Raw genomic sequence first — 26,596 nt, forward strand, 5'->3', positions numbered from 1 at the left:
ATAGTATTGGTGCACCAGTGACCCTTCTCCGCGACAGCCGAAAGCAGTAGTCCTCAAAAGTAGTAGGAGTTAGAAGATCATCTGTCAAAAATGGTTTATCATTCTCTGATATAATGTCAGTACAGGGACTTTCTGTGTTGAGACATTATTTATTTAGACCTAGAGCCAGTTTGGTGTAGTGGTTAAGTGCGTGGACTCTAATCTGGGAGAACCGAGTTTGATTCCCCACTCCTCCACTTGCACCTGGCTGGATGACCTTGGGCAACCCATAGTCCTGTCAGAGCTGTTCTCTCAAGGACAGTTCTCTCAAAGCTCTCTCAGCCCCGCCTACCTCACAAGGTGTCTGTTGTGGGGAGGGGAAGGGAGAGGAGTTTGTAAGCCGCTCTGAGACTCCCAGGTGAAGGGCGGGGTATAAATCCAATCCCCTCCTCCTCTTCCCTGCGGGCAGGGCTCAGAGCAGTCTCCAACAAGATAAAAACAATTTGTCTATTTAATCACCTTTGATTTTTGGGAATGTGTTAGAATTCTTTGGAGGAGCAGACCACTAATGATAACTTGACAAGCTGTATATGCAGGGCCTCTTTTCCTTTTCTGATACTCTGCAAAAGGAGGGATCTGTACCAGAATCGGGTTGCTGGTTGTTTAGTTCCATTTTCACCTAGGATCAGTTCTGGCAACTTTTAGTTTGTGGAGATACGGGGAGTGTGCTTGGAAAGGCTCACTGTTCTCACAGTAGGGCTGCAGTGTCCCGAACGCCCTCTCCTCCTTAACTTGTCCCAGTCAAGCTCCCCTCATCATTCCTTGGTTTGTCTCAGCCAGTGCAATGGAATTGGGTGAATTGGAAGGTAACCTTTTGAATTTCTCCAGTCAAGACACAGCTATGCCATTCATTAAATACATCTTAAGTGGAAGGGGTTGAGAGTCCTTCTTTCCTCTCCTGTCGTCTCCCCCCCCCCATCAGCAATTTCAACATGAGCCAACTTGCTTGTTCCTTTTGATGTTTCAGATTGTAGCATCTGAACTCCCAGCTATACTGGTGAGAAAACACAGCTTTGAGCGATGAGGAAATCCCGCTTTCTGGGTTTCATCTTAACAATAACATAGGGAACCTGTCTTAAAGAGGAGTGTGAAAGTGAGAGGTTGGGGGTGTCTTTCTAGCAGCCTTACGCATCCCAGATTGGTTCATGAAGTCTGTTGCCCCTGCAGATGACACCTGTGAAAACATGTGTTGGCAGGCTGAGGCGGTAGTAGGCAACACCTTTCCTGAACTTGGTGGGCCTGCTAAGAACGATATAGTTAATTTACTATGGATGCCTGTGGGGTACAGCCAGGAGATTGAGCTGTCCTTGTATGATATCAAGGAGGGATTGGTAACTGGACAGGCAGGCTTTCCCTCTGAGTTTGCGCTGGAGAGATGCATGCACGCTGGAGGATTCTGTGCTCATTTTCTGTCCCATCCTCTCCCCCCATCCCGGACACAGGTTGGCGGCTCTTCGACGACAGCACAGTCACTACGGTGGATGAAAGCCAAGTGGTGACCCGATATGCCTACGTGCTTTTCTACCGCCGGCGGAACTCTCCTGTAGAGAGACCTCCCCGAGGGCCACCTCACCCTGCAGATCCTCGGGCGGAATTGGCTGCGTCTGCTGAGGCAGCAGCCAGTCAGGTGAGAGCTCAGCTGGGGGGGAGTATTAGTTGTTGTTGTTCTTTTAAGGTCAGTGTTCGCCTTGATGTGTCCCATTAGTTGGGAGTATTAATGCTACTGATGAAGGTGGGCTGCTGTCTCTGGCTTACAGCTCTGACTAGCGGCGATGGGCTTTGGCTGCTGTGGGGTATGGGGAGAGAAAGAGGCACTCGAGGCTTTCTGGAAGAGATCTTTTCTCTGGAGCGGGAGGACTACTGTGGCTTGTAAGAGTGGAAGAGGGTAGGATGGGCTTGGAACAGAAGGGTGCTGCCAGTTGCAAAGCCTTGAGTGGCAGTACCAAATCCTGTACAAAAATGAGCTTTGGCATGCAGAGAGATGACAAACATGGGGGACAGGGGGTTCCCCAAGCAGCTGTGGGGCTGGTCTACTGTGCATTCAGTGCTGCTGCTATTTTAGACACCTTCCTCCTCCTCCTCCTCCTCCTCCTGCACATCAAGATGTTGGAGATGGGGCACTCAGCATGCCCGTGGTTACATGCTCACACACATCCACTGTCAACAACCCCGGCACAGTCCCGAACAAAGAGCCTCTCTCGGATGTGAGCATGGTGGGGGTCTACTGGCACTATCCTTCTGCTACCCACATGCAGTAAATGGCTTTCTGGGCCCAGAAGGTCAAACTGTGCCATCTCCAAGGCCATGCCAAGCAAGGCTGCGTTGTTCTCATGTCTCCTCCTGTTCACTGGAGCTGGGCATTCTGGCCTTTTTTAATGCCTGGCATCTGGCCAAGGGTCTTTGTAGGCCTGGATGCCTGCTGTGTCCCGAGTAGTTGAGAACCTGTTACCCTTGGGGGGAAGGAGCAGGCTCCACCTACGTATGTTTTTAGAGAAGCTGCCAAAGAGAGGCCTACACGCTTACGCCAAGATTCCCTTCGTGCCTGTGGACACTGGCAGCCAGTCTCCTGTGGCGAGACTGGCACTTCACGCCAGCTTCAGCGTCACCTTCTCTGACCTTTGGGAGCACGGGAAGCAGCAAGCCCTCTTATCTGCAAGTCCCAGGGGGATGGAGTAGGGGAGATGACTATGGATTCTGCCTGCCTCTACAAACCCCATTTAGGAAGAATAATCTCTGTGATTGGCTGACTGGTCTGAATGAGGTACCTGTACATGGAAGAGCTGGTCTGACTGATTCCCCCGTGACTAATTCTTCCTTTTGCACCTGTTTTAATTGAAAAGAAAAGAGTGAGCTGTGATTGGCTTGTCATTTCTTGAATGTTCCTCGTGGCTTTCCACTGGCCAAAAGCTGAGCTGTTGGTTGGCTGTTGTCTTTTGATGAAAGATCCTCATGTGATCCACCTGCAAACACTTCGGATGTGACTGGCGGTCATCATAAGATCCTCGTGTTTTCACCGGGAAAAGTTCAGCTGTGATTGGCTGTTTGTGAATGATCCTCCGTGTTCTCTCACCTGTTGTGACTGGTTGGTCTGCTGAATAATTTCCGTGCATTCCAAGGAAGCGTGGGCCATGAGCACTCGGTGCCCGGGGTCTGTTGGAAGGACTAAGCTGGCACTGGTTCTCGAATCCCAGGAAGGGAAAACGTCCCCCATCGCCAACCCCAAGTCAGCATGGATGCCTCATTCTGCAAGCAGGGGCTTTGCCGTCCGTCATCTCATGGCTTGCTTGTCCCTAGGAGGCCCCTGAGGATTGCCCTGGGGCTGCTGCTGGAGCTGTGGGGTGGGAGGGGAGGAGCCCATGGCGCAGGGACAGCGGCAGTGAAGGGGTGTGGGGAAGGATAAGGGGCAGAGCGTGGGTGATTTGGATGTGTTGCCACTGTGTTTCTCCCCAAGTGCTGACGCAGGTTTCCACATCGCAGGCTTCTCTGCTCTGGCAGGAACTGGAGGCCGAAGAGGAAGCTGCCAGGAGGCTTATGAGGAACCCCTGGGGGCCTTGCAGCCGAAGAACGAAGCACCTCGCCTCGGAGTGCCCCGGAGAAGGCCACGTCCGATATTTTGTCCTGGGAACCATGGCAGCCATTGTGGCACTCTTCTTGAATGTCTTCTACCCGCTCATCTATCAAACGCGCTGGAGATAGCAGCCGACAGCAGCAAGTCACAAGGAGGGGAGGGGGCAGCCAGCCAGCCAGCTTCCTTCCGACTGGGCTCTCCTCCTTTTTACATCTTTGTGGTGAGGGGCTGGGAAGCTCCTTGCCAGGTAGGTTGCAAGAAGAAGCCCTTGTGCCAGTAGCTCCTCGTGGAGAAGATGCCCAGTCCCGGGCCCACTCTACATCCCACTTGGCCGACTACATGAATTTGTAATCTGGGAAGAGTCCTTGTGGCTCGTTGCCTGGGAAATCTCAGCTGGACTGACTTCTCTCGTAGGTGGCTGTTGTAGACTTTGGCCCCTGTGCAACAAGTGCTGGCAAATATGTGTGTGTTCTGGCAGGAGCTGCAGATCTGCCTCTGTCCCTGTAACTGGACGGAATATGTTTGTCTAGGCCGCTCTCTCTGCCTTGGGTCACTCCGTCCCCTCACTGGTGCCTGGTGTTTAAAGGCTGTACCAGCTTTCCCAGTTTGGCATTATCCCCATTCTTGGAGCAGGAGGGAGAAAGATATCTGGCCTGTCATTTTGAATGGGTGTCAGCTTCCCGGGGGGGTATTAGAGGAGTAGGCACTGCTGACTCTTCCAGGCGCTGGTGGATTGGGTTAGGTCCCTTTTTCATGGTGTCCGGTTGGCCTGCAGCCTGATCGATCTCATACGCACACCCCTCCCAGCTCAGGTGTCTTTTGTCTAGGTTTGATGCTAGACTGGAATTCAGAGTGTAAACGGGAGCTTCTCATCCTTGTCCCTCAAGCCAGGCCTGCACTGTGCTAAGCAGTTTGTAGCAGTGGGCTATCTGCAGTGGGACAGACGACGCAACTTTGATTTTATACGTTGTCTCCTGTACCTGTCTCTGGGAATGCATACGCGTGTGCCTCTCTGCACACGTGCAGCAGTGGAAGAAGGTGTCATTGAGTTTGCATTTCTTAATCTAGCCCCACAGGCCGTGGTTCCTCATACGTAATGCAGCATCCCTCGTGTGCCTCTAGACCACAGATTAAATCCTTAAGCTTTCCTAATGTATGCCTTGGCTGAGGCCAGATAAGTAAGAGTTGTTTTGAAAATTTATTCTTCAGGGGAAGTGATCCTTTGCAACACCCTCCTTTTGTTTCACATATGATCGAGAGTTCCTATTATTCATATGTATTCTAGGAATCTAATGGAAGCTCTTTTTAAAAAAAAAAAAAATCCCAGCACTTTCAAGAGGCTTTTTCTGTCTGCTAGGGCCCTGGGGTAAGGTTAACTGGTACACATATGCTGCTGTGCCCCAGGCAGTATCACCTGTGTCCAAGAGCACAGCCTGATCCATATGTTGGTATGGCGTGGATCATTTCCCACGCCACAAAGGAAAGAGCCTCTGCCTCGCTTGGTGGGCGGAAAAGCATTGCGTGAAAAAAGCTTTCACTGTATTTATTTATTATATTTAATAAAACCTAAGCTGTTCCAAAGAGATGGTTGGACTCCTTTCTTTCCTCATCTGTCGGTCTGTCCATTAAGCTCCTGCTGTGTAAAATTGTCAGAAGGATTCTGTCCAGCCTCCACACGCTCCCATCCTTCTAGTATATGCCTCGCCACTGGCTCCCTAGCCTCTCCAGCCGTAGCTTGTTTCCACTACTGGTTTAGTTGGGAGACCAAGGGATCGATTGGCTGTTGGGAACTGAGTGTTCAGTAGATTGCAGCAAGACATTTGCCAAAGAAGAAGGGCCACACTGTAGAGGGAAAGATGTCCAGAACTGGAAGGAGTGGGACAGAGCTCAGTGCATTTGTAATTCTGCGCAAGTGCACGATGTGCTAATAGCAGTCTTTGGGGTCCAGCAGTCTTTGGGGTTCATGTAAAATAAACGTCAGGTTCTGTGCCTTATGGTAGCCCAAAGAATTTAGAAGCTTATGGCTGATGTCTGGTGAAATTTTCGAGGAGGGATTTGGGAGAGTTTTCAGTGGGCGGGGTTTCAGTACTTGTACAGCCCCCAGTAGCTGCAAGCAGCAGTAGCCAAATACAGCAAGTGAAAACAAATTTGGAGAAACTAAAGGCTACAAGAATTAATTTGACGCTAGGTTACCTTAACAAAGGATACTTATTTTTAGTGCAGACTGAGATTGACAGATGACAATTCAGGACAATTCAGTCTCACTCTTCACTATAAAAGGCAGGGCATTTGTACAGCAATCGTTGAATAATTTATTATGGACCAGCAGAATAAAACATACATTAGCAGAGTGGTTATGAGAATATATATTTATTTATGTATAACCTTCCATTAAGCGGTATAAAAATGCAGATATGTGACCCTAAAGCAACACTACCTTAGTAGGCAATGTATAACTTTAAACACCTAGAGTTCAAAAAAAAGAAAAAATAAAGAACTGGTATGTGAAAAGACTTCTAAAGACAGCATGAATATTTGATTGCATGCCTATCAAACACTATAGCTGTTCCACCAAACTGGGAGGATAGAATAGCTTTAAGGTGGAAGAAGGCTCTGTTCCACCAAACTGGGAGGATAGAATAGGAAGAAGGCCAGTCTGCAAATACACCAGTCTGCTAATATAGAAATAATTTTAGCTTTTCAAAATCTGGTTCTGCCTCTTAAAATCTCAGGGTGTAAAATATCTTAGATGTTCAAAAGCAAGGAGATAAAACCTCTTCCCCAGGCTGGAGACAGAGGGGTTTGTGCGTGGTTGTATGCCTCTTCCTTCTCCTGCTTACTATCTGACGCTCTGTTCTGTTTGCAGGGAATTAGCTCGCCATCCTTTGGAACCAGTCTGGCCCCTGAAGTTGGTCCCCTGCTGGCACCAGAGGAGGTGACAGAACACCCCACTCCATCCTACAGCAACATGGAGGAAGTCGACTAAAGGCGTCCTGTCCTGGAGGGGGGGAGGGTGTATATAAGGCTTTGTTTTTTGTGGCTCCCCTCTCTTTTAAACCCCCCCTCCCCAACATACCCCTGCAGTGGGAAGGAGGAGGAGCTGCTGTGACATTTTCTTGAGCACACAAGCACTTTCTGCTCCACCCCTTCCTCCTCCCCTGCAATTTTGAAAAGGTTTATTATTTTTTGTTGGTGTCCCCTGCTAAGAGGCTGCTCTGTGCCAGTATGCAGAGGAAGGCCACCACCCCCATTGAGCCTCTAGTGCAGTCCCCTGAAGCTCCTGCACCCCACCTCCCGCCAAGGTTCCAGCTAAGTCTCCTAGTACTGAGGCAGGAGAGCCCCGACAAGCTCTGCGTTCTCTCACACACTCAGCCTGTCCCACTTGGGAGGGGGCGGGGTCACTGGCATCTGCCCCTAAGGGGCCTCCTCCCAGTTTGCCATACCATGGGTACCTGCTTCACCATCTTCCACAGTCCCTCTTCGCCTGTCCCACCCGTGCCCCTTCTTGGTAGCCCAAGGTCAGGATGACATCTTGGCTGCAAAATGGGCAGGACGTGTACTCATTGCTGTGTCCGTGATCTTTTTTGCCCCTTCACCAGCATTGCTTAGACTGGCGGGGAAAGGGGGGGGGCTGGAGACTCGGCCCCTGCTGTCACCTCCTCTCGTTCTGCACAGAAGGCACAGGACTGTGGCTTGCCCCCCTCCTTGGCTGCTCTCCTCAAGCGTTTCGGAGTTTCTTGGCCCCTTGTGTGACTTCCCTGGGATTGGGAAGCCGTTGCCATCTCTATTTAAACGTTGGCTCCCCGGCCTCCATTACCCGCCCTCGGAATTGCTGTAACCAAACGAGGCTGCCCTGGGCCCATTCCCAGGAAGTCTCAGTCTTGCTCTCTCTTTGTATAAAGTCAGTGTTTGTCTTGGGTTCTGAGTCATTAAATTCTACTCGATGCTGCTTGTTCATGTGTTTTGTGTGCTGTTCTGTCTGCTGGAGTGCCACCTTGGCAGGGACTTCCAGCATAGGCAGTGCCGTCGGGAATAAAAGGTTGGTGCAAACGGCAGGTTGGGTCCCCGTGACCACCCAAAAGCGATATGTATGCATGGGCAATAGTCATGGGGGATGGGGGCTGTGGTAAGGAAAGGGGCATTGGGTGACATGGGCCAGACATGCTCACTGGATCCAACCCAAATTTCCTGCTTGAATTGGAAACTTTATTCCGTGGTGCCTCCTTGGCAGTACATTCTGGGCACTGAGAAGAAAGGTGACTATGGGTTGGCGCAGTTGAAGATTTCTATATAAACATTATCGCTGTGCTACCCTCATTTCTATCGATAGGAAAAAGCTCCTAAATAAGCTTCCAAAAGTATGCCCTCCTTTTTCACTGCCTTGTGTGTGCCATTTGCTGGCGTGTACTAAATTTATGCCCATTACTTAAAATACACGAATCTCTACATGAATTACCCTACCAGGAAATCTCAAGATGTGCCACATACAGTCTTACAGGCATTCTGTTATGGTGCTTGCTGATTTCTCAGTCAGTGGAAAACTTTCATTACGTATACCTAACAGAGACTCAATTGTGCAAAGCTTTGTCCATGAATCCAAATGTTGCTGAAGTCTTATTTTTTTCATACTGAGATGATAGCATATAATGCCTCTACCGTGTGAAAAAACCTAATAGTTGCTAAGTCAGAGAAGTTATTTGAAAACTAGCATTTTCTTCTGTGTGGTAACTGTTGAGATTTCAGCACCATGAAGTGTTTGTGGGAAATGACCGCCTTATCTTCATAGGTGGGAGGAAATGGACACGGTGAGCAGAAGTTTCTACTTGACAAAACAAACTTGATTCAGACAGAACAAATCAGGGATGGCGCAGATAACAGTGGTCACTCTTGTACTGGTTGTAAAATAAGATACTCAAAGGCTGTAAAGGTTTGGCAAAGAAATTACTGTATTTACTCAAAAAGATGATCCCCCCAAAAAAATTTTATATACAAAAAGTTGTTTATTACAGGACATACCTGTAACTTGTATACAAATTTCAGGCAATCCTTTTTAGGGCATACCTGGGGAAATACCTCATCTTGCATTTGAGTGAATTCAGTAAGAGTTTTTCAATGATTTCCTACCACTTAAATGGGCATGGGGGTTGAGCGATACAGTTGGCATCATCTCCTGGGCTAACTAGGATATGCACCGGTTAGGCTTTGGAGAGACCCTTATGAGAAAAAATTGGCCTTCTGCCAGTTACTCTTCAAAGTAGTCTCCTTCGTAGTGTGGAAGAGCCACTGAAATAGAGGGGGTGACCATTGGAAGTGAGAGTGACTGTTAGGGGCCCCTGCAGCCAAGGGCCAGAATCATATCCTGATGAGGTTAGCAATTAAAAAAGGTAAAGGTTCCCTTGCTCGAAAGCCGGTCGAATCCGACTCTAGGGTTGCGGTGATCTCCGTTTCAAAGCCGAAGAGCCAGCGCTGTCTGAAGACGTTTCCGTGGTCATGTGGCTGGCATGACTAAATGCCAAGGTGCACGGAACGCTGTTACCTTCCCACCGAAGTGGTCCCTATTTATCTACTTGCAATTTCTTGCTTTCGAACTGCTAGGTTGGCAGGAGCTAGAACTAGAGATGGGAGCTCACTCCATCATGCGGCACCCGGGTCTCGAACTGCTGAACTACTGACCTTCCACAGCCTGCAGTTCAGCGTCTTAACCACTTGAGCCACCGCAATTATCAGTCATCTAAAGTGTGCCATTTAAGGGTGTGTGCTCAATTCATACCGAGCAAGGAGGTGGCCAGACAGGCTTGGCCAGGTACCCTGTGTGAACACTGGGCCAATATACCACTGATATATTGCCAGTTGCCAGTTCTGGGTTCAGAAATACCTGGAGTTTAGAGCACTGGAGGGGGACTAGGGAGGGGAGGAAACTTAATGCTGTGCAGTCCACCTTCCAGAGCAACCATTTGCTCCAGGAGAAGTGGAATATGTGTTTTTAAATGACGGTATATAGAGTCTGGTAATTTTGGGAGAGCTCCAGCCCCTACCTAGCGGTTGGCAACCCAGTGATAGTGATCATAGGCCTGTTTTGTTTAAAAGCAGGTGCAGCTCTGATTTTTACACCAAACGGTAAGCAAGTGGGAGACAGGCTTGAACCTTTTGTACTTCTGCTGCTCTCCCACCCTCCACCCCCAATCTCTGGCCTGAAGTCCTGTAAAGTTTGTTCACTTGGTGCTGGCATTTGAGAGAGGGCAAAAGCACTTGGGAGTGGGGGAAAGACGGCAGTGGGGTAGACAAAATGAGGAATGGGATTAGTGCCCCATCTCCATGCCCTTTTAATCTAAAAAACAGCTTCTGCCCTCTGCTTTGTATATTATTGGTCAGGCCTGAGTTTAAGTATGCAAAGCAGTTACCATCACATTTAATCTGACCCTGAATTCGCAACTTTCTGGAATCCTCTGTCCCGATTCCCGCCCAAGGGTAGTCCAGTCAATGTAGAAGAGGGTTCTCTGAAGCTGGGAAGCTTGCAGATTAATTTCCTACATTCTCTGGTCTCAGGCAAAGGGGCCGGCAGCCGAGCAGGGTGTGGAAGAGAAACCCTTCAGCTTTGCTGTCCTGCCCTGACTCAATGAAGACAGCCTATTTCCGGGGGGGGGGGGGACAAGCCCAGAGGCATCCCTGGCCTCTTTTTTACAGGCAGACAAAGGCAGCAGGATGAGGCCCCTACCTCAGTCAAATGGTCTGAGACGTTAAACCCTCCCCAGGTTAGAATAGGGGGCCCTGAGAAAACGGTTGCTTGTCTGCTGTGGAGAGACTTCGCTGTGGCATGGAATTGTTTGCTCGCTGGGTGCCATGGCAACAGGGCTCGTGGTCCATGGGAATGTGCTCCAGATCTTAATTCTCATGAGTTTTGGGAGGAGGGGACTGACAAGAAAAGCAAGGGTTGAAATAGCCACGCTTTGTCTCATGGGTGGAGAAACAATAATAATACTCGGGCAGCTAGTGCTTTCCCTTTAAAATCTCCAAATTCTTCATATATAACAGAAATCTCTGGAACAACACTGTGGACTAAATTTCTATTTATATAACAGTAGTGCTTTTTAAATTTCATTTTCTAAGGAGCTCCAAGGGGTGTTATGTAGTCCCCCCCCCAATATTATCTTCACAACAATCCAGTGAGGTAGGTGAGGCTGAGGTAGACCGACTAGCCCATGGCAATCCAGTAATCTCCATGGTGGAGATTTAAATCCTCCACAGTCCTAGTCTAATGATTATGAACTACCTCATAGTATGGGGGGACTACGACACAACAGGTACGATTTGGAGAGAAAGAGAGTGACTAGCCAAAGGACACTCAAGTGAATTCAGGCCTCAGTGGGAGTCCCAAAAGATTCCAGTTCTAGTACTTGATCAGTTCACTGGCTCTTTGGCAATGGCTCAGAGAGAGCAACTGTAGCCTTTTTCTGCTACAAGGGATGCATTTCCCTCAGGAAGCATCCGCCTTTCTTGTGTCCAGAAAGACCTCCCTGTCTGAAGGAGCTCTGATGCCTAAATAATTTAGGATCTTGAGAAACTGCGCTTCCCGTTAATGAAATGCACAGTTCTAGATCTTGTGACTGCAGGCAGAAGTTTGAACCTGTGTGACATTGTCAAAGACTCTGAAAATGCCATGGCCCAGATTAAGGTGGCCAACTCCAGTCTGGAAAATTCCTGGTGATTGGGGTGGGGTTTCTTGGAGAGGATGGAATTTGGAGAGCGGAGGGAGCTCAGTGGGATTGTTATGCCATAGAGTCTGCCCTCTGCCCTTGCATTTCCTCCAGGGGAACTCATGTCTGTAGTTTGGAGATCAGTTATAATTCCAGGGAAAATCCAGGTTCAACTTGGTAACACTAGCAGCAGCAGTAGTAGCCACCCAGGCTCAAATGTATACAGGAAGGCATTTGTGTAGCTTTGGCAGGGTAGCAGAATGCATGCAGCCCTGGCTCCTTTTGGTGTCCTGGATTTGCGCCCCTCCCCCTGAAAATACAGCAGACTTAAATAAACATTAACACTGCCGCTTCATGAATTTAAGGGACTGGATGGTAGATTTAGGTAAAAGAATTTCAGAAATTCCAGAGTAAAAATGCTGAATTAATAGCATCAATCATATTAATTAGCACTTGAACATAGTACTTTTCTTAGGTACGGTACTTTGGGTATTAAAGTGCTTAACATATATAGGTAGTCTCCCTGATCACCAATTAACAGCCGTTGTGGTCACTCTGTTTATCTTGTATCTTTGGAGTTTTAGAATATATAGAGCTGTCACAGATTGTCTTTCCTTTTCGACTTTTCACTCTATGTTATAGACTGTAGAGAAGACCATGCACATTCCCCTCCTCCCTTCCCTTCAGTCTATACATAGATGCATACCCTACTAGGGATTAAGGTGATATTTTTCTTCCTTGATCAGGAAATCTTAAGAAAATGTTAGGCAGACATTGATCCAGGATGCTTTAGTTTTGTGGGAGATCCTGTTTAAGGACAAAGACAGGCCCGTAGCTACCATGAGGCCCACGGGGTCCGGCCCCTTAGTGGTTTTTATGGGCCTCTCTCCCTGAGCCTTGGCTCCCCCTCCCCTCTGATTGCCTGTCGGTGGGAGGATGAGAGTCGTACAAGCAGCAGCAGAGGCTGTGAGCCTGGACTGAGAGATGCTTGCCGCCCAGCCAGCCAGCAGCAGCTAAGCCCAACCAGGCAAGGCAAGGAGACAAGTGGGCGTGTCATCTGCCCCTGGCCAGGCGTGCCCGGCTGTGCTCCTGTGTGCCAATGCACCCACATGCCGCCCTTTCGTAGCCAGCCCAGCCACAGCAAGCCTCACCTCTCCTGGTCCCGGGAGGGAGCCGAGGGTGGGGATCAGGCTATCCCTGGTGCGTGGATGTGGGAAGGGGCACTGGGGCTCCTCTGGGAGGGAGGGAGGGAGCCAGACGCTCCACAGGGAAGGGCTGCCATTGCTGGGGGGGAGGGAAGCTGCCCCCCGGTTTAATTAGCCCTAACCCCCCTCCAAGGCCCCCTCACCAAAAAGTCCCTAGCTACGGGGCTGGACAAAAGTCAGAATAAATGCTTCTTTGAGTCCCTTTTGCACTGCATCTGACATATATTCCTGCATGGCAGGCAGATATCTGCCAAAAAGGAGGGAACCCCCTGTGACACCCCTTTTCCACTCACGCAGAGTGCCTACCACCCTCTACAACCTCTCTTATTCAGGCTACGGGTTATACATCGGTCAAGACGTAACACCACCCTTCTTGTCTCTTTTAAAATCTACAGAGAGTCATGGCCATCTTACACCTCAGGTCCTCGCTCTCACTCCCAGAGACATCCACAGGCAGGGTAGCTCAGCCCCCTTTACTAATGCCTCACTCACACAGAGCTATTTGGTGTCTGTTTATTCAGTTTGTGGTAATTGTAACTCCCCTGGCCTGTCTCTCCATACTGATAACCCTCCCTGTTTTATTCATTCTGGGACAATTAAAACTTTGGTGGTCTGTTTTACCAAACTGATAACATTTTTTTCCATGTCCCTTCCTCTCTGCCCTGAAGTGTTTCCCTGGCCACCACCCCCTGTATAATTTATGTCAGGCAGACAAGGTTGTTCTTGCTGGGAGCACATTTTAACATATTTTTCTGAGGATAAATCCCCCCCCCCCAGTTCTTTTATTAACACCAACTGGTCCATAATTTCTGCAGCCTTTGTTAGGGTTTTTGGCTGTTTTCTTGTACCAACTAGCAATATTCAGTTGGTAACAGTCTATAGGACTGCTCCAGTCCTGTAAGATTAACATCTTCATGGCTCTCTGCTTTTGCCCCTGTCAGCCACTGTTTTCACAACCGGTCTAGTTTACTTGCCACATAAGCATAAGTCTCTTCAGGTTTCTTCCTCAAGCTCCTAAACTATTTCCTGCTATGTTCTGGGGTCACTCCAAACCTTTGCTTTGCTCATTCTTTAAACAATTATTTGCTTCCTCATCCCCCCTTTCACTGTACACTTCACTCAGCCCCCCATAGATTTGTGATCTTATATATGCCATTCTCTGGGCATCATTATCTGGCCCCACTGATGGACCTCCTGATGGCACCTGGTATTTTTGACCACTGTGTGACAGAGTGATGGACTGGATGGGCCTGATACAACATTGGTGTCTCTTCTGTTCTTATGTTGAAATCCAGGCAGGCTCTCTCAAAATTACCAAGGTATGCCTCCTTATTGAAATCTGGGTATTATTTTCATGGCTACCCTCATGTAGCATGCGCTGTATGAACTCCAGCCCTCACTCACACACAGCTATATTGGGGTTGGGGCTGAAACACTGTTCCAAACTCTCACTGCCACCAGCCATTCATATCCTGTAATTGTGTGTGTGTGTGTGCTTCTTTCCCTTAGACACATAGCCCACAGGGTTAATCAAAACAAGAAACCTTTTATTTGTAAGAACAAAACACTGAGGAAAGTAACCTCTAAGAAACAAGGTTTTGCTTCCATTGAACTTTTGAACTGAGATCCTGTACCTACAACCTAGATCCTTTAGTTACAAATCTACTATTGTCAGCCTATCCCAAGCACCTCAGCCCTGAAGCTGTCAGTTTCTCTCTGCTGCTAACCCCTAACTGTTGTTTAATTTTTTTAAACTGCTGTTGTCAAGTCTCCTTCGCTCAACTCTGGATCTGCTCTCGTTGATTTCTTTGAGAGAGAAAGGAGAGAGAGGCAGAGAACCTAGCCTGTCTGTCCCCCATCCCCCCCCCATACCTCTCCCTTTATTCCCCTGAGCACTGCAGCGTGGGACCTTGGCACCTTGCGTCTGTCTTTTCATTTTGGACCTTACTCCCTGTGTCTCCAGAGGCTGCCAAGCGGCTGTGCACCTGCCTCTCTGCATCCACCAGCATCTCCATGGCACCCAGCAGCAAGGCGGACTCCAATTACCAGAATGCAACAGGCAAGGCTGGTGCCAGCAGCCCTGGCCAATGAGGTGCAAGCTGGGAGGGGAGCAGGAGTAGATGCAGTGCCTTTCTCTGTCCATTCTCCTCCGAGTAGCAGAGCTCGGTGCTGGAGTTGAGGGATGGAGCATCTGCTCAGCCCTGTCCGTGCTGCGTGGCTTTGAGCTCCAGGCCCTGCCCAGCCTCTTGCCCACTGCCCATTTCCCTGGTGTAAATCCCCATCAATGAGGTTCTTTCGTCTCACCTTCAAGTGCTTTGTGGATTGCTTCTGAGCCTGTCCCCAGATCCCCTCCCAGACCCGGAGCCAGCTTCCCGACCCAACACCTGTCTCAGTCTTCTGCCACGGAGCCCTGTCGCCAGCCCAGTGCCATGGCACCAATGCCCGCCGAAACATGTTCAGGTAAGGACTTAGTGCTGTGCCGCCACTCAGGAGAGGAGCAATGCCAAGTTCAGTGGGGGAGATGTAGGACAGGTCTGTGCTGTCTCTCCGATGGCTTCTGCTGGAGTAAGGAACAGTTCTCGTGTAAGAAGCAGCAACTTAAAACCAGTGTGGCCTCAGAGAGGTCAGTTTGGCACCTTACCTGTTCTGTCGGTGCCTACTGAAGCGGATTTAGGCTGAACACCATGCCCAGCCCTCGCCCGGGAGCAAAGTTATTCAATACCCCCCCATCCTTTCCGAACGCTGTCAAGACACAGTGCTTCCTGGGACTCACTGATGCAGGCCACTGAGCTATCAAGCCCTACCCGCGCTCTCCTCCTCCGGCACGTCAGAAGAACACCCTCTTTTTTTCCTTTGCTGCTCTTCCTGTGGTTTCTCCCAGCCAAGATTTCTTTGACCTTTGCACTGTAATTTGTGCTTCCCCTCATATTTCACGCCTGTCAATTCCCCCCATCTCATTCATCCTTCCCCTCCTCTTGTTGCCTTCCCAAGTGGGTGGCTGAGCTTCCAGTCTGAGTGGGTGATGGTTGAATGCCAAAACCAAGGCGGCGATCGGCGGTGGTAGTTGTTCCCGGTTCATTCAGCCGGCGCCAACAAGTGTGAAGTTGTGGACGTGGCATCGGTGTGCTAGGGCAGCGGCTGGAATCGGGTAGCTCATGTTCAAGAGCATGGCATGCTCAAAATGCCTACAGCTGCTGGCAGTGCCTTTATAGTGCAGGCTGGTCTCTCCCGACACGGGGAGCTGGCAAAGCCCAGAGTTTGTTGGGTTCCGAGCAACAGCCCCTTATAAGGAAACAACTCGGGAGGAGCAGCAGTGGCGGGGGATGAAACGTTGGGGACAGGGTGATATTAATCACACAAACGCATCATTCACCAGCCATCTTTCCCACTCTGCACCATCCCCTGGGTCTTTGTGTTTCTCCTGGTAAAAAAATAAACAAAAAGTACTCTTAGCATGTGCTCTTGAGTGTATTGGCCCAACAGAATGCTCATTGGCAGTGCCAGCCGAAGTGGCTGATCTGAAGGCAGAAGGGGCTTCCGGCAAGCCTCCGGCCCCACAAGTGGGGGATTAGCTCAGTCACATGCCGGTGCCTTGGCCGCATGTTGGCTGTGGGGGGAGGGGAGCCAGACAGGGAAAAGGGGCTTTGTGTCTGGGCTCAAGTGTGGCTCTGCTCTGCCCACAACTCTGCCTTCTGCGTTTGCCTGTCTTCCCGGGTTTCACTGCAGCCCACTGGCACGAAGGCGATTCCTAAGACTTCTCTGGGGCTGGGTGTTTCCATTGATGGGTTTGGGGTACGGAGGAGGAGAGGGAAGACTCATGATGGGAGGCGAGGATGCTACTGGATTGGAAGAGGTGGGGTTTTCGGTTTCGATTGCTTGCAGGCCTTGCTGTTTTTCTAGGAGCTTTGTCTCTGCTGTGATGCTTTCATGGCTGGGAAACTGGAGCTTGGCGGGAGGTCCTTGTTTCAGCCGGTTCTGGAAAAGCGAGCTTGAATAAGGGGCAGCTCGCTTCACTTTCCCGCTCTCCGCTCCCAAGGGACTCACAGATCAGCATGTGCGGCAGTCCAGCATGCGGTCTGGTGTGCGAGTCCATTGCGAGTGCGGTTACTGCTGTGTAAGTTCCTGAGACTGTGTGTGTGTATTTGAGCGTGTGGATTCAGAGTCGCTGCCGCCGAGTGGGTGACTCACCAGCCTGCATTGTGACGTGGAATCTAGGACTCCAGAGTGAGAGGAGTAGTTTGGTGGTGCTGTTTTGCTTTTTTTTTAAAGTGATGCTTATTATATAAAACGTTGCCTGGAACATTCCTCCATTTGTCAGGCTGGCAAAGTGTTTGTGAAGCTGGTGACAGGAAAGAAAAATGAGGAAGCAGAGATGGGCCTCGGCCAGCTACCGTCTTGTGGGTTGGCAAGCAGGGAAGGACTGAGGCGTGGGTGGGTTTTTTTAGTTTTAATTTATTGTTATTTTGTCCAGGAAAGTACTACTCTAGATCCAGCAGTGAAACGAGGGAGCGCAGAGCAGGCTTCTAGCTTTGGAGAGAGTCCAATAGGAACTCTTCACTTCCCCTTCTGTCTCCACTGATGTATAATCTCTCCAGACACAAGCCTGTCTTGGGGCGGGGGTGTCTGTGTGTGTAAACCAACCAGAACTGAGTGAAGCCCTCTGGCACTTCAGGCACACAAGGTCATCATCTCTGAACTCTGGGTCAATCTAGAACGACTCTCTCTCTGCCCCGCTTACATACAGAAGGCCACCAACTCAGAATCCTCGCTTCACCTGTAGTGAAAAGGATGGGGAAGAAGGGAAACTTTGCTGGCACAATTGAATAAATTATATTTGAGGGGGGGGGACAGGGAGAGAGGGCAGCAGTGGCACAAATCTGGGAGATGACGGTGGCCACAAGACACTTGGCAGGGATGCCAGCCTCCAGGTGGGGCTGCTGGGGATCTCCCGGAATGACGGTTCATCTCTTTACTACAGAGATCAGTTCCCCCGAGAACATGGATGCTGCGGAGGGTGGACTCTGTGGCACTGCACCCCTCTGAGGTCCCTGTCCTCCCCAGGCTCCACCCCCCAAATCTCCAGAAATGTCCCAGCCTGGAACTGGCAGCCCCCACCCCCACCCCGCTGCCCTCCACTACTGCCACCTCCTCCCATACCACAGGCTGCGGCCAAGACTACTGTGTTACACTGCACTGGCTGCCCTGTAACAAGGCATCTAGTAGTCTGATCCCGGTGAATGCCAAAGGCTAGGGTAGCCCAACTATACAAATCTATCTGGGCTCTTTTTGTAGCAGGAGCTCCTTTGCCTATTAGGCGGCACACCCCTAATGTAGCCAATCCTCCAAGAGCTTACAGTAGCCCCTGTAAGAAGAGCTCTGTAAGCGCTTGGAGGGTTGGCTACATTAGGGGTGTGTCGCCTAATATGCAAAGGAGTTCCTGCTACAAAAAGAGCCCTGCCGGGTTCTGAGCAATCGTTACCTGAGAAATGCCTAAGAGGGCCTGTTGGGGGGGGGCGCCTAGGGAGAGTGGATGCTGAGTTGTGTGCTCCCAAAACAGTGCTGGTGGGCCAGGATGTTTTTGTGCCTGAGACAAGAAAAGTTTGAAACAGAAAAGAGGGCACTGCCACAGTAGTAAAGCATACAGCAACAACATCAGCCGTTCTCTGCCCTTTAATGCTTCCGGAGAATCTGCAGGCTGCCTCACCCTGCCTAAGGGAAGGGTCAGCCCTGTCCAGAATCCTGTGCAACATCATGGAGAACACTGTGGCATCTTTATTGGTGCACACAGCTGCCTCTGAAGGAGCAGCACGTATCTGAGAGCTGTGCCCTAGGATCCTTAGCACTGGCGGCTGTTCAGGCAAGAGTTACTTACATCCAATGCTCCCTCAAAGCTGTGGAGTCTTGTGAGCAAGAATTCTACTCTGTGAGCTACTGGCATTAAAGCTGTGAGCGAGCAATTTGGCTGCTGCATAAATTAGTTTGCACTGGAGCCCTCCTTCCTGAGCTAAGACAAAAATGTGCGAGCCGGAGGCTCACACTCAATCAGCTTAGAGGGACACTGCTTACATCCCACACTGCGTACAGGCATCACACTAATAATATACAGCCTTTGCTGTCTCCTTGAGCTACCAAATTCCCAGCATGCCCCACCAATCACAGCCAGAGTCACCCACTATACCCCCCACACACACACACACGACATTTGTGCCTGTGCTTGCTGGAAGTAGGACCAGATAAGCCCAGCAGGCAGAGACTGATAGATTTCCCAAATGAAACTGGAATCCAAGGGCATGTGCAGTGTTACTCTAGTATTTCTGTCTCATGTGTTCATTTGCACACTCAGCCATTCTGGACCCGGCCCTGAATGTCAAAGCTGCATCTCAAAGCTGTGGGAGTCATATCAGCAGACACGGACAAGGGCTCCTCTTCGTGAAGAATAGGTCCCATTCTTGGGTTGCTGCTGTTTTTGAGCTACAACACAGCAGAGTTTCCTACCTAAATAAGGTTGGAAAGAATCCTGGGGGACACTCAGATCATCCACCGTAGCCATTTTGGGGCAGCAAAAGTGTCAGGGGCCACGTCCGTTGGCAGTAGGGATGCCAGCCTCCAGGTGGGACCAGGGGATCCCCTGGAATTACAGCTCATCTCCAGAGGTCAGCTCCCCCTGAGAAAACGGATGCTTTGGAGGGTGGATTCTATGGCATTGTACTCCACTGAGGTTCCTGTCCTCACCAGGCTCCACCCCCCAAATCTCCAGGAGTTTCCCAGCCTGGATCTGGCAACCCTAGTTAAGCGATCTTCAATGAGAACCTTGGGAAAGGGATAAACCCATTCCCCTTCATCTTATTATCAGGTCCCCTTCTTAAAGTATTTATCTCTGAAAAGTAGTAACTCTTGCTCATTTCTGTGATGTCTCAAAAAACAAAACAAGCCTACGCCTCGAGCCCTCAGTGGTTCAGAGCAGTCGACTCTAATCTGGAGAACTGGGTTTGATTCCCCACTTCTCCACGTGAAGCCGGCTGGGTGGCCTTGGGTCAGTCACAGTTCTCTCAGATCTCTCTGAGCCCCGCCTGCCTCACAGGGTGTCTGTTGTGGAAAGAGGAAGGGAAGGCAGTCGTAAGCTGCTCTGAGACTTCTTCAGGTAGTGCAGGGCGGGGTATAAAACCAATTCTTCTTCGTGGCGAGTGGCAGAGAGAAACCTAGAAATGAGATGTCAAAAGAAGAGTAGAAGATCGGACAAAAAGAAGCCCACCGTTATTGTCCCTCTTCAGCTCTCAATAGTAGTTGAGCAGCCACCATTCACGCTTTCCCCCAAGAATCGCCCTCCCCCCCTTCCCTTCTGGCTATAACGCTCTTGTCCTTGTCTCCACAGAGGGCAGTGGGTGCTCCGAGGTGGCTGAGGCAGAGAGTGCCGAGCCAGTCAGTGGCACGGGAGAGACCACCCTTGAGGAGAGAGCCATCACTGCACCCCTGGTGGTATCCATGGGCCCCGGAAAGCTGCCCATTCCGGAACGGGAGACCTGGACCAGGCAGATGGATTTCATCATGTCTTGTGTGGGCTTCGCTGTGGGGCTGGGTAACGTCTGGCGCTTCCCGTACCTCTGCTACAAGAATGGAGGAGGTGAGGGGCGGCCGTGGGGCGGAGGGGACAGCTTGGTGGCTGTGGGGTGAGACGTGACGATAGCGAGGGGGGGGCAGGGCCCGAACGGAGTGAAAGGGATGCAAATGAGAGCAGGAGGATGAGGGAAATCCCTTCCTAAAACAGAACACCTTTAGAGACTTTCAGACCTTGCCATTTCCTGTACTGTGCCTGTCGTCGTATTCATCTTCCCCCCCGCCCGCCCGCCCGCCGCCTTGCTGAGGCTCAAAGCAGCTCAGGATGGTTTTTTTTTAATCAGGGAAAGTAGTTAGGTTCAGGTGGGTGGCCGTGTTGGTCTGCAGCAACAGAACAAAGTCTGAGTCTAGTGGCACCTTTAAGACCAACGAAGTTTAAATCTGGATATAAGCTTTTGTGTGCATGCAACACTTCACACAAAAACTTATACCTTGAATAAAACTTTGTTGGTCTTAAAGGTCCTGCTGGACTCAGACTTTGTTCCAGAGAAAGAAGTGTTATCCTCGCCCGCCCTTGTCAGCACCATGTCCCTGATTCCAAGCTTCCCCCCCCCTGCCCTGCCCTGCACAACTGCTATTTAAGACCATGCAATACGTTTGGATTTCCAGCTGTGAACTTCCAGGGTCACGTGTACCTTTGCCTTGATTCTAGCCTAACGCCCCTTGTTTCCGGGTGACTTTAATTTCTTCGTCCAGATGGAGCAGGTTTGGTCGTGTTTACCCAGTGGTGAGGGAGAAAAGCACCCTGCACGTGCTCAGAGAGTCAGTCCTTTTGACGATTGCTTTTTCCAGAGCTGAGCTGAGTCCTGATTCTGGGCTGGATTCTCAAAGGAAGTCCCGGATTCTGAGCAACAGTGCCCCCCCCCTTAAGCTTCTTCCTCCCTGGGGCTGCAGTGGTTAAAGTCCCACCCCTCTCCCGTCCCTGCCGGGAAAAGAACACCCCCCCACATGCGGAGCTGCGGAGGAATAGGCCGCATCACATGTTAGTGGAGAGGGGGAAGTGGAGGGGAAGGGCAGCAGACTCTTCGCCGATTGGCTCTCCAGACTCTAAGTGGGTGGGGCTAGCAGCGGATCAGAGACGGGAGCGCACCTGACTCCTCTGCTTAACATCTGTGGATTTTGTCGAGCAGATGCTGTGTATGCCAGAGAGGAATGGCTGCCAAGCAGAAATGGGATGCTTCCTTCCAGGGCTTTTAACGTACAATGAGAGAGAGGTTCTCGTAGTGCCTTAGCCGTTCCTCTGGAGCTCTCCAGAGCTGTTGTGGAAAGGCTCAGATGACCATACAATACAAAACCCCATCTTGTGGTGCCCTGATTGGAAAGTCTTCCCGTGGAGAGAACCTTGCATTGTGCGGACTCCCCTCTCCCCATATGCAAAACAGAGAGCCGCTTGAATCAAAGCAAGCCACAAACCGGGCTGCTGCGCAATCAGCATAGCGAAAGGAATCCAGCGAAAGCCCCGTCCAACAGGATCAGTGAGTGCAAGGCAGCCGTAAGGAAGGGGCTTGAAATGCCACTGAGCACGCTGCCAGAAGGTTATGGGCATCCGTCAACTCACCACCTGTGGGATTCAGCTTTCCCTTGTCTGTTGCCACACATGTGGTGTCCTGTATTGCATGTGAACCGTAGTGAGATTAGTTCAGGTTGAAAACTGCCCAGTCAAGAGAAATAAAACATAGTGGCAGGTGACCGCGGCCTGGTGGCTAGAAGATGAAATGTATCATTTCCCAGGTGGCTCCTTTGTAACGGCTCCGTTCCCATAGCAAGGCTTACTACCCATGAAACAGGAATTTTCTTTACTCTGTTGTTTCCCTTCACTCTGCAAACAGCCTGTCCTGCACGGTTTTAAAACCTAGCATTTGTTTGCTCATATTTGTGGCTTCTGTGCGTGCCCATATTGGGATGGCACAAGCCAAGTGTGTGCCTGCACAGAAATCTACTTTATAAACAGCAGTTGTGCAATCTCTCTTTTTTTTTTTTTAAGAAAAAGATCTACATGGGAAACACAGAAAAGAGCAAGAGTCTAGCAGCACCTTAAAGACTAACACAATTTGTGGCAGGGTATGAGCTTTCAAGGAGCTGCGGTGGCTCAAGTGGTTAAGACGCTGAACTACAGGCTGTGGAAGGTCGGTAGCTCAGCAGTTCGAGACCTGGATGCCGCATGACGGAGTGAGCTCCCATCTCTAGTTCCAGCTCCTGCCAACCTAGCAGTTCGAAAGCAAGAAATTGCAAGTAGATAAATAGGTACCACTTCAGTGGGAAGGTAACAGCGTTCCGTGCGCCTTGGTGTTTAGTCATGCTGGCCACATGACCACGGAAACGTCTTTGGACAGCGCTGGCTCTTCGGCTTTGAAACGGAGAAATGGCTTTTGAAACCCTAGAGTCGGATTAGACTGGCAAGGGAACCTTTACCTTTACCTTTATGAGCTTTCATGAGTCACCCCTCACTTCTTCAGATATAGCTAGAATGGGAGCTGTCTCTTCTGTCCTTATAGCTTGGAGAGTGGTGTGATTTCAGATGCCAAATGACAATAGCAGGCACAACTGGATTAGGTGAGATATGCAGAGGGCTAATAGGCGTGGATAAATCAGCACTGGTAATAAGACAGGAAAACCTTCCTTTAGGGTTGGTTCCATTTACACTCAATGGGCTCCACCCCGATAAAAACGAACGGAATCTTAAAGGGATGTTTCTGTGATTCTTGATTCCTATGGTTGCCAGCTCTGGGTTGGGAAATACCTGGAGATTTTGAGGGTGGAGCCTGGGGAAAGTGAGGTTTGGGGAGGGGAGGGACCTCAGCAGAGTGCAATGCCCACAGAGTCCACCCTCCACAGCAGCGATTTTCTCCAGGGGAACTGATCTTGGTTGTCAGGAGATCAGTTGTGATAGTGAGAGATCTCCAGGTGTCACCTGGAGGTTGGCAACCCTGCAGATTCCTCAGGTGGTTACAATACCCCCCCCACACACACACACACATACGGAAGCGTATGCAAGGTTTTTTATTGTAATTTTTTCAGTCAAAGATTGTACATGAAGGAATTCTTGTATCCAGTCATGACAAAACTGAAAGAAATATTATGCTGAGTTTGTACTGCTGTGGACAATGGTCACAGATGGGGCTGTCCTCTTTTTTCCCCCCAAATAATATTTTTGTATTGTTTGTTTAGTCTGTTACATTGAGTATTTATAGTTATTTGCATTTTCTCCCCTTCCCTCCCTCCCTCTCTTTTAGTCATAGTCTTTTCCCCCCAGCCAAGGGCACAGAGTCTTAATCTTCCACTGGTGGACCTCCTGATGGCACCTGGTATTTCTGGCCACTGTGTGACAGAGTGTTGGACTGGATGGGCCACTGGCCTGATCCAACATTGGCATCTCTTATGTTCTTATGTTCCACTGAATGTCCTTCCTTCTTGCTTTCAGCATCCAGTCTAGGTAGATCTTCCATCTGGTCTTAAGAACATAAGAACATTAGATATTTCCAACACTCTTTGTCACACAGTGGCCAGAAATACCAGGTGCCATCAGGAGGTCCAGCAGTGGGGCCAGGACATTAGAAACCCTCCCACTGATTTCTGTGGATTTTTCTTCCCATGTTATTCCCTTAGATGGGGCTGTCCTCTGTCCACAACATTTGGCCTTTTGTGACTGGTCTCCTTCTTTGTACATTGTACACTACTAACCATCATAGCCAAGGTCTAAAGAGCTATTTTTGTGTGTGGCCCAATCGGCTTCTGAAAGCTCCCTCCAGTTCAGAAGTTATTTGCCACACACGAGGTTGCCAAACTCCAGGTGGCACCCGGAGATCTCTCACTGTTACAATTGACCTCCAGATGGCCGAGATCCATTATCCTGGAGCAAACGGCTGCTTTGGAAGGTGGATTGTATGGAAAGGTGGTGATAGGCCTTGCTGAGCTCCCTCCTTCCCCAAACCCCGCCCTCCCCAGGCTCCACCCCTCAGATCTCTGGGTATTTCCTGACCCAGAGCTGGCAACCCCTAGCCAATGTGATGTGGGAGAATGCTGTTTGAAAAACACAAACCCCCCAAACCCATTTAGGGATGAACACGTGAAGCCGCCTTATACTGAGTCAAACCCACTGGGCTCCAAAGTCAGTGTTGTCTGCTCAGACTAGCAGCATCTCCACAGTGTCTCAGGCAGAGGTCTTGCACCTTACCTACTTACTATCTGATTCTTTTCATCGGACATGGGACTGAACCTGGGATCTTCTGGTATGCAAAGCAGACGCTCTGCCACTGAGCAGCAGTCTCTGATGGAAAGGAAGATAGTACCATACCTGGTTCCCAAACGTGGGGGGGAGTTGCACAGCTGACGCTGTCCTTGCTCCCGAGAAAATGGGAGAAGCTGCCCTTGCCCAGAATTCCCTCCTGTGCAGCAACAAAAGGCACAAACCAATTGCAGAGGGAAATGAAAGTGACGGATCAACCACCCCACCGTCCAACTGATCTTGGGCAGGAATCTGCTTGCGTACAGTACTGAAGATGCCAGCATAGAGTCTAGGATCCAAACACAGTTTTTAACAAGTAGTGTTATCTGGGTTCCCCAGAACTGACTTTGACACAGTCAGTCACCACTTTGGGTGTGGGGGAACTTGCTTTCAAAGGTGTGTAGTTGGATTGAGAGTACAGTGCAGGGGATAGATGGGACTAAGGGTTGCCAGTCTCCAGGTGTTGCCTGGAGACCTCCCAGTAGTACAGCTGATCTTCAGATGAAAGAGGTCAGATACCCTTGGAGAAAATTGCTTCTTTGGAGGTAGACTCTGTGGCATTATACTCCACTGAGGTCTCTCTCTTCTTCAAAGCCTGCCCTCCCCAGGCTTCAGCCCCCCCCAAAAAAATCCATAGCAATTTCTCACCCTGGAGTTTGCAACCCAAGGGTTCAGCCTTTTCCCCTTCTCCCCCATGCTGTGGTCCTGATCTGAACACATGCTTGGGGGGGGGGGAGTTCCCTCACGCCTCATACTCAGAGTCATATTATCATCTGGAAGTCTGGTTTGGCCCTCGCATCCAGGGCTCTTTTTGTAGCAGGAACTCTGTTGTGTATGCTGACCGCCACCGGGGGCCAGCAAACAGCCAGAGCTTGACTCTGGGGGAACAATGGGGACTAGGCTCCTAGTCCCTCCACTGGGGAACCAATGGGCACCGTGGCGGGAGATTCAAACCCACCAACAGGGTCCAGGGGTGTGTCCCTGGAGTGTATATAGTTGGCCTGCTGGCCGTTAATGAGCAGTCTTGTTGTGTGCTAATAAAGCGTGCTTTGCACTATGCCAGTCTTTGTCTTTCGTCCATGCGGCAAACCCACTACACAATAAACTCCTTTGCATATTAGGCGACACACCCCTAATGTAGCCAATCCTCCAAGAGCTCACAGAGCTCTTCTTACAGGGGCTACTGTAAGCTCTTGGAGGATTGGCTACATTAGGGGTGTGTCGCCTAATATGCAAAGGAGTTCCTACTATAAAAAGAGCCCTGCATCCCTATATATCTGCTGCGCTAGGCCTGCTGTTCTCTTCCCTCTTTGCCGACCCCCCCTCTCCCCTTCTCTCTCTGCAGGTGTCTTCCTAATTCCTTACCTGCTAATAGTCTTTGTTGGGGGGATCCCCGTCTTCTTCCTGGAGGTGGCCTTGGGGCAGTTCATGAAGCAAGGTGGGATTGCTGCCTGGAACATCGCTCCCCTCTTCAAAGGTAACATCATCCAGGCTCTCCTCTTCTCCTGCTTCAAGGCACCCGTCCTTCTGGGACCACAAGCCACACACACTGAACTGGGTCTTTCTTGGGGACTGCAAGGGTATTGCGAGAGAATATTTCGCCAGAGCAGGTGGTTTTCACACTGCCTCCCATGGAATCTGGTGCCAGGGATTTCTCAATGACAAGATCAAGAATGGCCAACAAGCTCCTATCTAGCAATCTTCCCCAGCAGTAAGTACGAGTCAGGAAAGTGTTAGGGATTTTTAGGGTACATCTGAGGACTTGTAGACATGATACAAGGGCCCAGTAGGCTTGGCCAACATACTGGCCTCTAGAAAATGCTCAAGAATCCTCTACAACGCACAGTGAATTCCATGGCAGGTACTTGGGAGTTCCTAGGCAGACGTCAATATGGAATGTGTTCCCTAAAGGTAGAAACTGTTTGAAAACTTGCTGTAGTAGAAGATTTTGCACTGGTTGTGGGCAGCTCAGTGTCCAGCTACAAAGGAGCAGCTGGTAGAACTTCTTTAGACCCCATACTAAACAGGTGTTCCAGGTGTGAGGGGCATCAGACCACTGCTGCAGCCTTCAGGTCACGTCTTGAACGTACACACAAAGCTGCCTTGTAATGAATCAGACCATCAGTCTGTCCAGGTCAGTATTGTATACTCTGAATGGCAGCGTCTCACCAGAATTTAAACTGGAGTTCTTTCATATCACCTACTACCTGATCATTTAAGTGGAGATGCCGGGGATTGAACCTGGAGCCTT

General features: G+C 50.1%; 2 protein-coding genes across 3 annotated transcripts in view; both read left to right on the forward strand.

Moving 5' to 3' along the window:
* The window catches only part of USP19 (ubiquitin specific peptidase 19), a 42,312-nt gene extending 34,761 nt beyond the window's left edge, over positions 1–7,551 (forward strand). Inside the window, exons 24-25 of one of the 2 annotated variants that reach the window (XM_015422143.1) lie at positions 1,482–1,666; positions 6,474–7,551. In XM_015422143.1, the coding sequence (XP_015277629.1) occupies positions 1,482–1,666; positions 6,474–6,593 (305 nt within the window). In that variant the 3' untranslated portion in view covers positions 6,594–7,551. Of the gene's footprint in view, positions 1–1,481; positions 1,667–3,516; positions 4,959–6,473 lie in introns of those variants that run through there. The other variant, XM_015422142.1, reaches the window with a different exon arrangement.
* Positions 7,552–14,935: 7,384 nt separating this feature from the next.
* The window catches only part of LOC107119597 (sodium- and chloride-dependent creatine transporter 1-like), a 28,244-nt gene continuing 16,583 nt past the window's right edge, over positions 14,936–26,596 (forward strand). The window contains exons 1-3 of the mRNA XM_015422117.1: positions 14,936–14,966; positions 19,879–20,127; positions 25,691–25,822. Of these exons, the coding sequence (XP_015277603.1) occupies positions 14,936–14,966; positions 19,879–20,127; positions 25,691–25,822 (412 nt within the window). The remainder of the gene's footprint in view (positions 14,967–19,878; positions 20,128–25,690; positions 25,823–26,596) is intronic.

This window comes from Gekko japonicus, unplaced genomic scaffold (assembly GCF_001447785.1).
Source record: "Gekko japonicus isolate JY-2015 unplaced genomic scaffold, Gekko_japonicus_V1.1 scaffold292, whole genome shotgun sequence".
Taxonomy (NCBI): Eukaryota; Metazoa; Chordata; class Lepidosauria; order Squamata; family Gekkonidae; genus Gekko; species Gekko japonicus.